Source organism: Oryctolagus cuniculus, chromosome 12 (genome assembly GCF_051225735.1).
Source record: "Oryctolagus cuniculus isolate XC-2025 breed Fujian yellow rabbit chromosome 12, ASM5122573v1, whole genome shotgun sequence".
NCBI lineage: Eukaryota > Metazoa > Chordata > Mammalia > Lagomorpha > Leporidae > Oryctolagus > Oryctolagus cuniculus.
Window position 1 is genome coordinate 45,701,614 of NC_142878.1, and position 12,056 is coordinate 45,713,669.

Genomic DNA, 12,056 nt, shown 5'->3' on the forward strand with positions numbered 1-12,056 from the left:
AAAGGGAATTAATAATATTATTTATCTTTAAAAGATATCAATTTCTGGATGTTGTACCCATACATGTTGATGTAAGTGTCAGATCCATTACCAGTTCTGGGGCTAAGAAAGAAAATTTTCTCTTTCCCTGACATTGGACCTTTTCCTGCTACATTGCAAATATCAGTGTATAAAAGATAATCTCCAATTTTATGTGGAAATGTCATATACAAGAAAAGAAACATTTCAGATGCCACATCAGCCTAGGTCATTTGTTTTCATGAGAATCCTCCCTATGAGTGGAGATGGACCTTTTTCTCCCATTGCTTAGAAGATGGATTGACTGGCTGTACAAAGACTGATTGGAATGTAGTACAGGCGGGAGCGGAAGGGAGAGAAGGTCTGTCTCCTCTGTGGCTGTCTTGTGTCAGAGGATCCAAGCAGCACTTCTGCCCGTAGAGAAGACATTTATTACAGCACCTCTTATTTTTGAAAATACCCAAACAAACTGACCTCTCTTTTTTTTTTTTTTTGCATAAAAACTGTCACAGTTATGTCTAGTAGAATTATAGTAAACCGACTATTGGCTTGTTATAGTTAATTTGAAATACGTATTTCTTCCCACCTATTATATTATTTCTTAACCAGCTTCTTCGAGTGTCATCCTGTAGTCTCTTTTTTTCTTGCTTTTTAAATAGAAAACCACTTGTCCTTATGATACCCCTATTCTTCCCTCCTGGTTTGGAGTCTTCTTGGTATAAACTTTGTGATTCATTAAAAATTTTTTTAATGTCTTTGATATTTTGAACATTTTAAATTAGCTTGTGTTGTGCCTTGACATTCACTTATTTTATTTTTTATCTTTATTTTCATTTTTATTTCGGGAGAATTTTGAATTTTAAACTGTTGTTGGTATTTGTATTTTCAGTTCCCTGAATGTGGTTTCTATGGAATGTACGATAAGATCCTGCTTTTTCGCCATGACCCTACCTCTGAAAACATCCTTCAGTTGGTGAAAACGGCTGGTGATATTCAAGAAGGCGATCTTATTGAAGTGGTCTTATCAGGTACTATACTTTTTTTTATGTATAAACTAAATCATTCACATTTGAAGGATTTTGGGGTATATTTTCACAAAACTGTAGACAGCAGTTGTTAAACTCAGCTGGCCCTGATAGGAAACTTGGGGGTTCTGCCTCAAACTTGGAAAGTTATTTTGGAAGAGAAGCAAAAGCTGTTCCACATCCATTCCTGTTCCAGTGACATCTCTCAACTGCATGCTTCCTTCAGAGCCCCCAAAACACACATGCATATCTTCATTCAGCACCCCGAGTCATTTGGACAGCGGTGAAAACAAACAAAAGCACTCATAAACAGTGAAGCTGAGGCCATGTCAGAGTTCCAGATGTCCAGATTTTTATTGTTTATTTGTGTTACAAATAGCCATTATTGACAAATTCAGATTGCATTGCTCCTTTTGCCCCATCTGGCCTTTATTGCTTGCTACCTCTTTGACTGCAGGAAATCCATTAGATTTAATGGTTCCAGACTTCATTTCCTCAAGTTCTTCAACTTGTTCAATGTGTGGTTTGAGTACAGTGATTATAATTCAGTTTGTCTCTGTTTTATTTACTTTGTATTCATTCAGTCCAATTCACTTTTTGTCTTTATTGACTGCCTTTATTCTAATTGTGTGAGGTCCTACAATTGCCACATTTTTGTTGTGTAGATGGGTCCCAAGAAACATCAGGGCTAGATAAAAGCAATCAGTTTCCTATTGTTTATAGGATTGACAGTTGCTAAATAAACAGAGAAAAACAGCAAAAGTCTTTCAAGCTTTTTTTAAATAAAAATTTTGGAAAAAGTCCCCTGCTTTGGCTGGATTCTCCCTTTTCTTTCTCTTTGATTCTTTCCACATTTGCTTACTGCAACCTGGACTCTCAAAACCAATGACCAGGCATGTTGTTTTCTCAGTTTCCTATTTCTCAACACTAGGGGCTGCCTGAAATAAATTATTCAGGGAACTCATACGCTGGACCTAGTCTCACCATAATTCATATTAAACTCACAGCCAAGCTGTTTTGCAAATAATGTAATGTGTTTTGTATGTCTTTTTCCCCTGTGGCAATGTCCTGAAATATATGAGGATTTTAAAAATTGCATCTCTAAATTTAATTTATTTTTCTTTCCATTTTACTTGTTTCATTGAGTGTTTTTTGTTAGTAACAGACAGATTGCAGCCTGAGCCTGATGATTTGATAGCAGAGGACTGTCTATTTGCGTATAAGCCCAGCATCCATGAGAATGGCCTGCTCTTCTCCTGCATTGTCCTGTTGTATTCCACCAGAGTTGTTCTGGCTACACGAAAACTGTATTTCTTCTCCCAACTTTACATACCAAGAAACTCTTTGTGCTTGTATTGTTCCATTTCCATTTTCACCCACCCTTGATATTCCTCCTGTCCTGTCTCCCTGATCACAATTGCAGCCAAACCCTTTAAAGAGAAGCCCAATTTTTTTTTATTTTTTATTTATTTTTCTTATTTTAAAAAGATTTATTTATTTACTTCAAAGCCAGAGTTATAAAGAGTCCTCTCTCCCTCTCTCTACCTCTCTCTGTAACTTTTTCAAAAATAAAATAAAAAATAAATCTTTTTTTTCATTTTCAATTCTCTTTATATACAGAAGATCAGTTTAGCATATATTAAGTAAAGATTTCAACAGTTTGCACCCACATAGAAACACAAAGTGAACAATACTGTTTGAGTACTAGTTAGAGCATTAAATCTCAATATACAGCACACTAAGGACAGAGATCCTACATGAGGAGTAAGTGCACAGTGACTCCTGTTGTTGACTTAACAAATTGACACTCTTGTTTATGGCATCAGTAATCACCCTAGGCTCTTGTCATGAGCTGCCAAGGCTATGGAAGCCCCCTGAGTTCACCAACTCTGATCATATTTAGACAAGGTCGTAGTCAGAATGGAAGTTCTCTCCTCCCTTCAGAGAAAGGTACCTCCTTCTTTGATGACCTGTTCTTTTCACTGGGATCTCACTCGCGGAGATCGAAAAGCCCAATTTTTCATGTGCTTTCCCTCGTGCTCTGTCTAGAGGGCCTCCCTTACTCTTACCTGCTATCCTGTTGATCTTTAGAAGAAACCATCTTTGTCAGCCTAGTTCTACTTTTGAGCTCCATAACCCCACTCCCTCAGTGGCATTGAACCCATATTCAGTTGTGTGTATTCAGTTACAAACACATGTGTACCTATTGAGTTGTGTTTAGCTCTTCTGCCTGTCCAGTAGACACCATTGCATCAGTGTCCTAGCTGCCCTTTCACTCTGATGCTTGCCTTGTGACTTGTTAAATAAATATTGAAAATCATTCTGAAAAATTCTCCCAACCTTCCATACCACAGCCTTATTTTTCCCCTGCACCGCTGCCCTCTTTTCATACCCATTTTGGGCCATGAGTCTGTTGCTATCAAATAACTGCTATTTCTTCCTTCTTCCTTGTCTTCTCTACTTGCAGCCTGCCTCTGCAGAAGGTAATGCTCTGTTCCTCCCAATCTAGGAGTCTTTGCCTCTTATTTTCTTCCACTGCATGTGTGGAGTTGAACTAAATGACCCTCCTCTCATTCTCCAATGCCACTTTTGATTATTTTCTGTAACACTCTCCCTCCAGTCCAAAGATATCTATTTCACTTCTTTACATCACTTTCTTTATACTGTTGCTTCAGGGTGATTTGTTTAATTAAAGATTCATTTCCATTTAACCATGGCAATAACCAATGTCAGATTCTTGATCTTACTCTCTATTTTAGGTACCTTGGTGTTGTTAACTTGCGTGTTGGTGATTCTTCAGATTTCTTGTTATTTCTTTCTGTTGTCAGTCATCCGTAGTCCCATACTTGACCGTATCAAAAAGATAACATCCCAGCTCCAAGATCTTCACTTGGTGGCTCTTCTCCTTTCTAACTATAGCCTTTCCATCTCAGCTCTTGCTTCCAAATGCACATACCACTTCCTGTCATTTTCATTCTCCCTTAGTCACTAACTCCCTACCACTTTTTTAAACTATATTTTTGCTTTTTCTTTCCTGTAGCACTTGGCCCATTATGTCCTCATCTTACACTCCTTTGATACAATCTCCATAGACTTATATCCTCTTTTACTGTGGCAAGCTCTGCTGTATCTAACTGATCTGAATTCCTTTGCCATTTATTTTTGCCATCTCTGTTCTTGAGCCACATGTGACTGATAGACACCCAGTCCTCTGCCTACTTTGTTCAGTGTAGATTAACTTGTGCTTGTCCTTACCATTGCAATATTGCCTCGTCCCCAAACCTATCCCTTTGTTGTTGGTGATATGAGATGCTCAACAAATGTTTATGATTTAATTGATTGACTCTTTGGTTCTTAGGTTAGAAATTACCACAAGTGCAAAGTGTTATAACAAATGCCTATTCTTTAAAAATATTGGTAGTAGATAAACCCTCTAAAGTGAACCGAAGTTCAAGCCTTTTTATATGCATTCAGTTCACTCAACTCAGACAAGAAATTAGTTTCTACAAAGTGGACAGAATTGCACTGCATCATAATTTGAGGCAAGGAAAATGATAGTTACTAGGACACATCTGGCTTCAGGTGCAAGGGAGCTTAGATCACATCCACATTTCTAACCCACTCCTTGAAGAGGATGGTGTGCTGTGATTGGCCTAAGAAATACATGGTACTTCAGAGACTGGAAAATAGAATTAAAAGCTGAGTTCACTTTGGTGCAAAAACGTTTTAAATATATAATAATTTTTTCATAATATGAAGTTTGCAGGAGTATTTTGAAGACACTTCATATGCGTGGATTTAAAATTTTCCTGCAGCAAGACAAACTTATTTTTAATTCCATTTTTGTGTGGACTTTGTGAAGTGGTCAACTGTACTGTTTCCTGAAAGTATACTTAAGAGTCTGATGCAGTGAAACTGCAGTGGCAAGAGCAAGGGTGGAGGGATAAAACATTGGACATCCCCTCTAGTTTTGACTAGTCCCAAGACATAAACAAACTGAAAATTGTCTTGTTGAAGATTATAGTTTTACTGTTAAATTTTACTTATCTAAACTTTTTCTTTTTGCTAGTCACAAATTAAATTTTCCTCTGTAGTTCAACATAAATATAATCTCATTCTTTTTAACTTTAATGTCCCAGCAACAGGAATGTTTTCTGACATAGGACTGTAGCAAAAATGAGATAAAATCTGGACAAAGTCATAATTTTGAGCCAAGTTCAATACTCAGATGTCATTTTTCTGTTGAGCTCTTTCATCATCTGTTGCTTGCTTTGAAAGTTAGAAACTAATCAGGCTGGTCCTGGCTAATTTGGTTCTTTTCCTCCTGTCTTTCTTTTTGAATAATATGGTTTTTAGGGGCTAGTACATTTGGACTCAGTAAGCCAGAGAGTGTTTTCTCATGAGTGAAAAGATTGGCTTATGGAGAAAAAAATAATGAAAGTTTTCTATCATACATATCTCCACTGCTGGTAAACTTTCATTGTCTGTTAAGGAAGGGATTAACATTACTTACTAACGTTATGAGGAGGAAAACACTGCCAATGGAAATATCTCTTTCCCAAGCCAAGGTCAAGTTCAAGTGTCTGGTACTGAGCTGTAAAATAAAGTTCTTGGAATTTATCTGAAGGCTTATTCATGATGGATTTCTGTCAAATCTAATAATTCAGCCATAGCACAGCAAATGAATAACAGAACTGTATCTGCATGGCTCAGTGATTTTTTTTTTTATTTTTTTGGCTCAGTTACTGATAATTAAGTATGTGTGTGTGCACTTTGTAGGTGATTAAAAAGGAGAATAGACAGGAACGATAATAATTCCTCAAATAAAAATCACAATTTTATAATCTGAGAGTTAAATGTTGAATGTTTTCTTATTTCATTTCTGATAAAACTTTGTACTTTTCTTACATTTCTGTTACATTTTTACTATAGATTCCATGTTGTAAACAGCAAAAAGCTGTTTCCATGAGTAGTTACTTGTTCCTCACCATCAGGAGATGAGAATCTTGTTAGAAAACTGCTGCTGGAGCCCTGGAGAGGATGAGAGCCTGTTGTAGGGCAGGAACAGAAGAGTGGAAACTGAGGCAGAGAAGTCATGGCATATTTTAGCAGTAAAATTAAAGAGACCTGATAACGAGTGGTTGACGAAGGAGTTTGAGAAAGTGAAGCATATAAGTATGCTGTAGCCACCTGAGAATGATGAGATTTCCTTTTCCCCATTCCAAGTCTTGTCCTTTGTTCCATGTATTCAGTGTTCAATGTGTTTTCCAAATGGTTTGGAGATTTCCCTCAGGGATGGAATAACTGATTTCTTTGGCATGTAGTAACACTGATTTGCTTTGTGATTTTGTTTTACAAGTTGCGAAACTTCTAGGCATCACATTTTTTTGTTTGCTTTTTAATTAAACAGTGAACCAGGTGTCAGTACCACACAATACTAATAATGCATGAATTCTGGTTTTTTTTTTTTCTTGTTTGTAAGTACAGTAGTAAGCATGATGACTGAATATATTTTCCAGGGCTAGATCATCTGGGTTCACATCCTTTCTCTGTTCTTCACTACTTAGATCTTTGCCAAGACATTTAGTCATTCTGTGCCTCTGCTTCTTCATCTGTAACACAGGAACAATACTAGCATCTCCATGTAAAGTTCGTAGAAAATTTTAAATAAGTTAATTCTTGTAAAGTACTTCATGGCTACCGTGCAATATGTTTTAGCTGTGTGATGATTGCTTCTCCTCACAAATTCAGCAGGCATTCTGAGTGATGTTCATAGGTAGCAGACCTGCTACAAAGGGAAACCCTGGTCTAATAACTTTGATGAATATTGTGCTAAACATTGTGAAAGAAATTCTTTAGTTGAACAGTCTTGAGCACTTAGGTATATACTCTGATGAAGTGGATCTCCAAGATCACTTTCCAAGTTCACTTTATCGTGGGATTTCTTTTTCTGACCATCTGGTGAGCCTTGGTTCAGTGATCACCCTATAGATACTCTCTGGGTTTTTCCACAGATCAACCAGTCTAAGGGCAATATCCTCTCTCTTTCACAAGGGAAATATTTGAGCCACAGGAAAGTAGAGGGCTAGGAAGAATCTTTACTTTCATTATATCACAAGCTTTAGAGTAACTTATATAAGTATCCACCCCATTCAAGAAATGGGAAGTATAGAAGTCAGATATTGGAAATGAATTTTAGCTTGCCAACATATTGCATAGCACAGGAATAGTACCAGAGCTTGAATCTGAGCATTTGTTTAGATACTGTCTGTACCATTTCTACTGTCGTTTAGACCTTTGAACATAAAGTAATAAACAAAAGTTCTCGAGGGCTTGTTGAGAGTACTCCTGCTAGTAAAGTAACGATTGCTAGAGGCTGGGATGGGTAGGGGAAAGGGGATTTGAGGGGGATTATATAATGAGTGTCAGCTCATAGACAGAAGGAGTGAGTTCCTAGTGTTACACAGCACAGTGGGGGGAAGCTATAGATCACAGTCACCTATTGTGTCTTTATTGAGTAAACAGAAGAGAGCTGCTCAAAGGCTGCAATCATAATGTAATGACAAAGAGAGGAAAACATTAATCACCCTGATTTTATCACTACAGATTGATTACATTTGTTGAAATAAAACTTCACACCAGAAATATGTACAATTATTATTAATCAAAAACCTTTAAAATATACAAGAGTTGGAAATGCTAACTGATTTTATATGGTCAGATCGTCATACATTGAATTGAATATATGCCTTGATTTATATCACTGTGTTCCACAAATATGTATAATTAAAATTATAATAATAAAAAATTATAATAATTAAAAAGCATTTCTACTACAGTAAGTTTATCTTTCATGGAACCATTGATGATTTTTTTAAAGATTTATTTTATTTATTTGAAAGAGTTACAGAGAGAGGTAGAGACAGAGAGAGAGGTCTTCCATCCACTGGTTCTTTCCCCAGATGGCTACAATGGCCAGAGCTGCTCTGATCTGAAGCCAGGAGCTTCTTCTGGGTCTCCCTCGTGCGTGCAGGGGCCCAAGGATTTGGGCCATCTTCTACTGCTTTACCAGGCCATAGCAGAGAGCTGGATCGGAAGAGGAGCAGCCAGGACTAGAACCGGCACCCATATGGGTTGCTGGCGCTTCAGGCCAGGGCTTTAACCCACTGTGCCACAGCGCTGGCCCTGATGATATTTCTAACAACCAAAACAGCAATGAACTTAAAGATCCATTGCCATGATACTTATCAAAGACCAAAATTTTCCTCTTCCTCATAAAAATATTTATGATGTGGGAAAGAGTAGTTAGATAATTTTTAAGTTAATGAGCAGGAAGCTGTACCTCCTTTGCCCTCTGTTGCCATGTTCATCTACCTACCTGTCAATCAGGGGACCTCTCCCTGGAAAGTACTTCCTCTTACCAGGGACACAGGGGTGGTACCACCTAAACACTCCTTTTTCTAAGCTCATAGAAAAGCCAGGTAGAACAGAAGCGTTGTCTCCTCCTAGTGGACTCAGGCGAGCAGAGCAAGGTAGGCTAACTCCCCTTCCCTGGCCCAGTCTCCTTAAGTAAAGGCCTAGTGTACCTGTGGATCTTTTTCAATTTGTAAATTAAGTTTATCATATTTCATGCCATGTTCGTGCCTATACTTAGAATTCTTCTCTAAGTAAAAGGCAGGAGTCTGGAAAATTAATTTAGGCCAACCTAGCCTACAACATATATGTATCTACTTATATAAAGTATAATTAAAAAAAAAACACTGCAGGCTCTTATCAGTACAGTAATAATTTAAAATATTATATAACACTGACATTGTTTATTTATTTTTATTTTACTTGAAAGAGTTACACAGAGAAGGAGAGGCAGAAAAAAGAGAGAGAGGTCTTCTATCCACTGTTCACTCCCCAGTTGGCCACAATGGCTGGAGCTGTGCTGATCCAAAGCCAGGAACCAGGAGCTTCTTCTGGGTCTCCCACACTAGTGCAGGGGCCCAAAGACTTGGGCCATCTTCTACTGCTATTCCAGGCCATAACAGAGAGCTGGGTTGGAAGTGGAACAGCTGAGACCCAAACCGGGACTCAAACCGGTGTTCATATGGGATGCCGGTCCTGCAGGCGGCAGTTTACTGGCTACACCACAGCGCCGGCCTCACCACTGACATTGTTTATCTAGAGTGTTATTCTAATTTAACATCTCCGATAAAATTTGAAATAGCAAGGATGGGCATTTGGAAACGTAGTAAAGACAGCATTTGAAATGCCTGCATCTCATTTGGAGTGCCGGGTTTGAGTCCTGGCTCCTCAGCATCTTTCCTGGCTTCCTGCTAAAACGCACTGAGGGAGGTGGAGATGATGACTCTGGTACTTAGATTTCTTACACCCAGGTAAGAGACCTGGATTGAGTTCTGGGATCCTGGCTTTGTTTTGGGCCCAGTCCTGGCTGTTTTGGGCATTTGGGGAGTGAAGCAGTAGATTCAAGATGTCTCTCTTTCTGCCTTTAAAATAAAATAAATAATTAATTAATTAAAAAATTGAAATAATGTCTTAGGTTCACTATATTTAAGAGATTGTACTGCTTATTCATTCTTGTAGTAAGATTCAGTGCCTCAAGTATAAGCCAGCGAAAGTATATGTGGTAACAATATTCCTCCAAAGGCCTCTTTTCCTTTATGGAAAGTATAAGTTATTGATTTATATGGCATTGTGTCAGTAATATTCATTTATCCTAGATACAGCATACAGGGTATATGTATTCTGTACACACACACACGCACACTTCAGTCCCTACTGTTGACTCTCTTTGGCCTAAATTGTTAGTAGAATTCATATTATTATTATCATCTGAATAATCCTCTCTTCTTCCTGGACTTTTACTGTCTCCTACTTGTTTTCCAAAATAGATTGTATTTGAGAGATTATTTATTTCTAGAAAAATAGCCCTGCTTTTAAAACCTCACAGTTTCTTTCACAAAATTTATCATGTAAAATGAGAACTAATTCATAGAATACCAATTGAATTGCTTTCCATTGTAATTCCTATGATTTCTACAGTTTGCTTAGCACCAAGTTACACCAAATACCTGCATTTGCTGCTGGGCCCAATGCACTCTTCCTTGAATCAGTTTTCCCAACCATAGATCTTTGCTTCCTAAATATTCTTTCTTTCATTTTAAAATATATTTGTGACAGTGCATCCCCAATAGTAACTTCACTTCACTTCATCAATTGATTTATTGTATCATCTGCACTAGGGCCTCTATATTTCCTATCTGCATTAGCACCCCCAGGTGGTGGCCCTGAAGCTAGCTTCAGAGTCTGGCTTTTCATTTCAGAGTCTGGAAGGAAAGATGACTGATATCCTGAAGTTCTGACTGGTCTTTCCTGCTGCTCCCCCCTGCCTTCTGCCCCCTACATTGGAGCTCTGGTGCTTTATCCATTTAACACAACAGCTGTCTCTGCCTAAGGGTCAGCTGGCAAGACCTATAGGAAAAGCTGAGTCATGTGCTGCAGAACTAGAGACTAAATCTCCGTAGATCTCTGTCAGTGTGCATACCGTGGTTTTCAGGGAAGGATAAATCCCACCCCTCTGTTCACACAGAATTCGCCCAAGGGCTAGTTCTTCACCATCTGGCAAGTGGAGACCCAGCCAGCAATCATAGTTTCTTCTTCCCCTCTCTTTCATCTATTACTGAGCTAATTGAGGACAGTAGTATGACTGTCGTCTAGATAAACAGGGGCAGAACACAAGGGCACTGGAAACCATACACAGGGGAGTTTTTCTCTGTGGAACCAAATTCCTTAAATTTGCTTCTTAGGGTAGAGGCTTAACAGTCTCAGGATGATAAATCTTGCTGTGTTAGGGCCTAAAGCAGGAAGTCAGAAAATTTTGCACATTTAGTACCTTTCTAGAAAATTTAAAACATTATTTTGTTCTTTTTTTCCTTTTGACATGAATTGGTTTACAAATCAGCTGTAAAAAAGGCCTTATTGATCTACATTATTTACCGTATTTGGCTTTTAATTATTTTGCATTTATTTACAAAAATCACAATCCTCATTAAAAATGAAAGTTTGATACATTGGAGATAACTGAAAGAGATTTGTTATGAATCTGATTGTCAGGTGAAAATGTTTTAGGCAATACTAGTATCTTGTAAATAGGTACGCTTGCCTCAATTTTATAGAAAGGTGAAAGATCTTTTTCAGGTAAGAAAACTAAAGTTTTGTGATAAGTTGGAGAACACAAAAATTCTTGTCATCTGGGCTTAAATTAGAGAATAAAAATGTGTGAGTTGAGTTTTCATTGTGTTCATCTGTTATAAAACTGTGAAATCCTAGTGATGAGAATTAGGTGAGAGATATACGGCCCAGCATTCCACTAGATTACCTTGTTCAGTATTGTAGTCACTAGTTACATTTGGCTATTTGCTTTTAAAGTAATCAGAAGTAAAAAAAAAGAAAGAAAGGAAGGAAGAAAGAATAAACCTAAATCCTTAGTAGAACAACTAAGCTACATTTCAATTGTTCATTAAACACATGTGGCTAATAGCTGCCATTTTAACTATCTGAAAAAGAATTTCATTTGACAGCAGCTAGATAAATGAAATTTTACCCAAAAAATATAAGCTGGGATCTCACTGTTTTCATACACATGCATCCTGCAGAAGTGATTTTACAGAAGCAATCTTTCATATGATGTGTCTAGGGAGGCTATAAATAACACATCAGTAAATTTCAATAGCATATTTATGGCAAAAATGTTACGGGAGATTTCTACTGTATCACCCTCTGACCTCTTTATAGGATAACTTCCTCAGGTTTTAGTATACAAAACAGTTCTACTTAAAAATGAGTCATGTTACTCTTATGGCATCTAATTTTTGTTCTTGCTTTGGCCTGAAACTCTCAAATGTGAATTTGTGGGCCACTTTTGATAATGGTACAAGTTAATAGTACACCTCTTTTCCTATAAGAATTCTTTGTATTTGGCACAATATTCAATTGCTCCAGGAT

General features: G+C 37.6%; 1 protein-coding gene across 2 annotated transcripts in view; it reads left to right on the forward strand.

Moving 5' to 3' along the window:
- Positions 1–12,056, forward strand: part of PRKD1 (protein kinase D1) — a 349,145-nt gene that overhangs the window by 204,147 nt on the left and 132,942 nt on the right. For both annotated transcript variants that reach the window (XM_051822738.3, XM_051822739.3), the window contains exon 2: positions 908–1,046. In XM_051822738.3, coding sequence (XP_051678698.1) covers positions 908–1,046 — 139 coding nt within the window. The remainder of the gene's footprint in view (positions 1–907; positions 1,047–12,056) is intronic.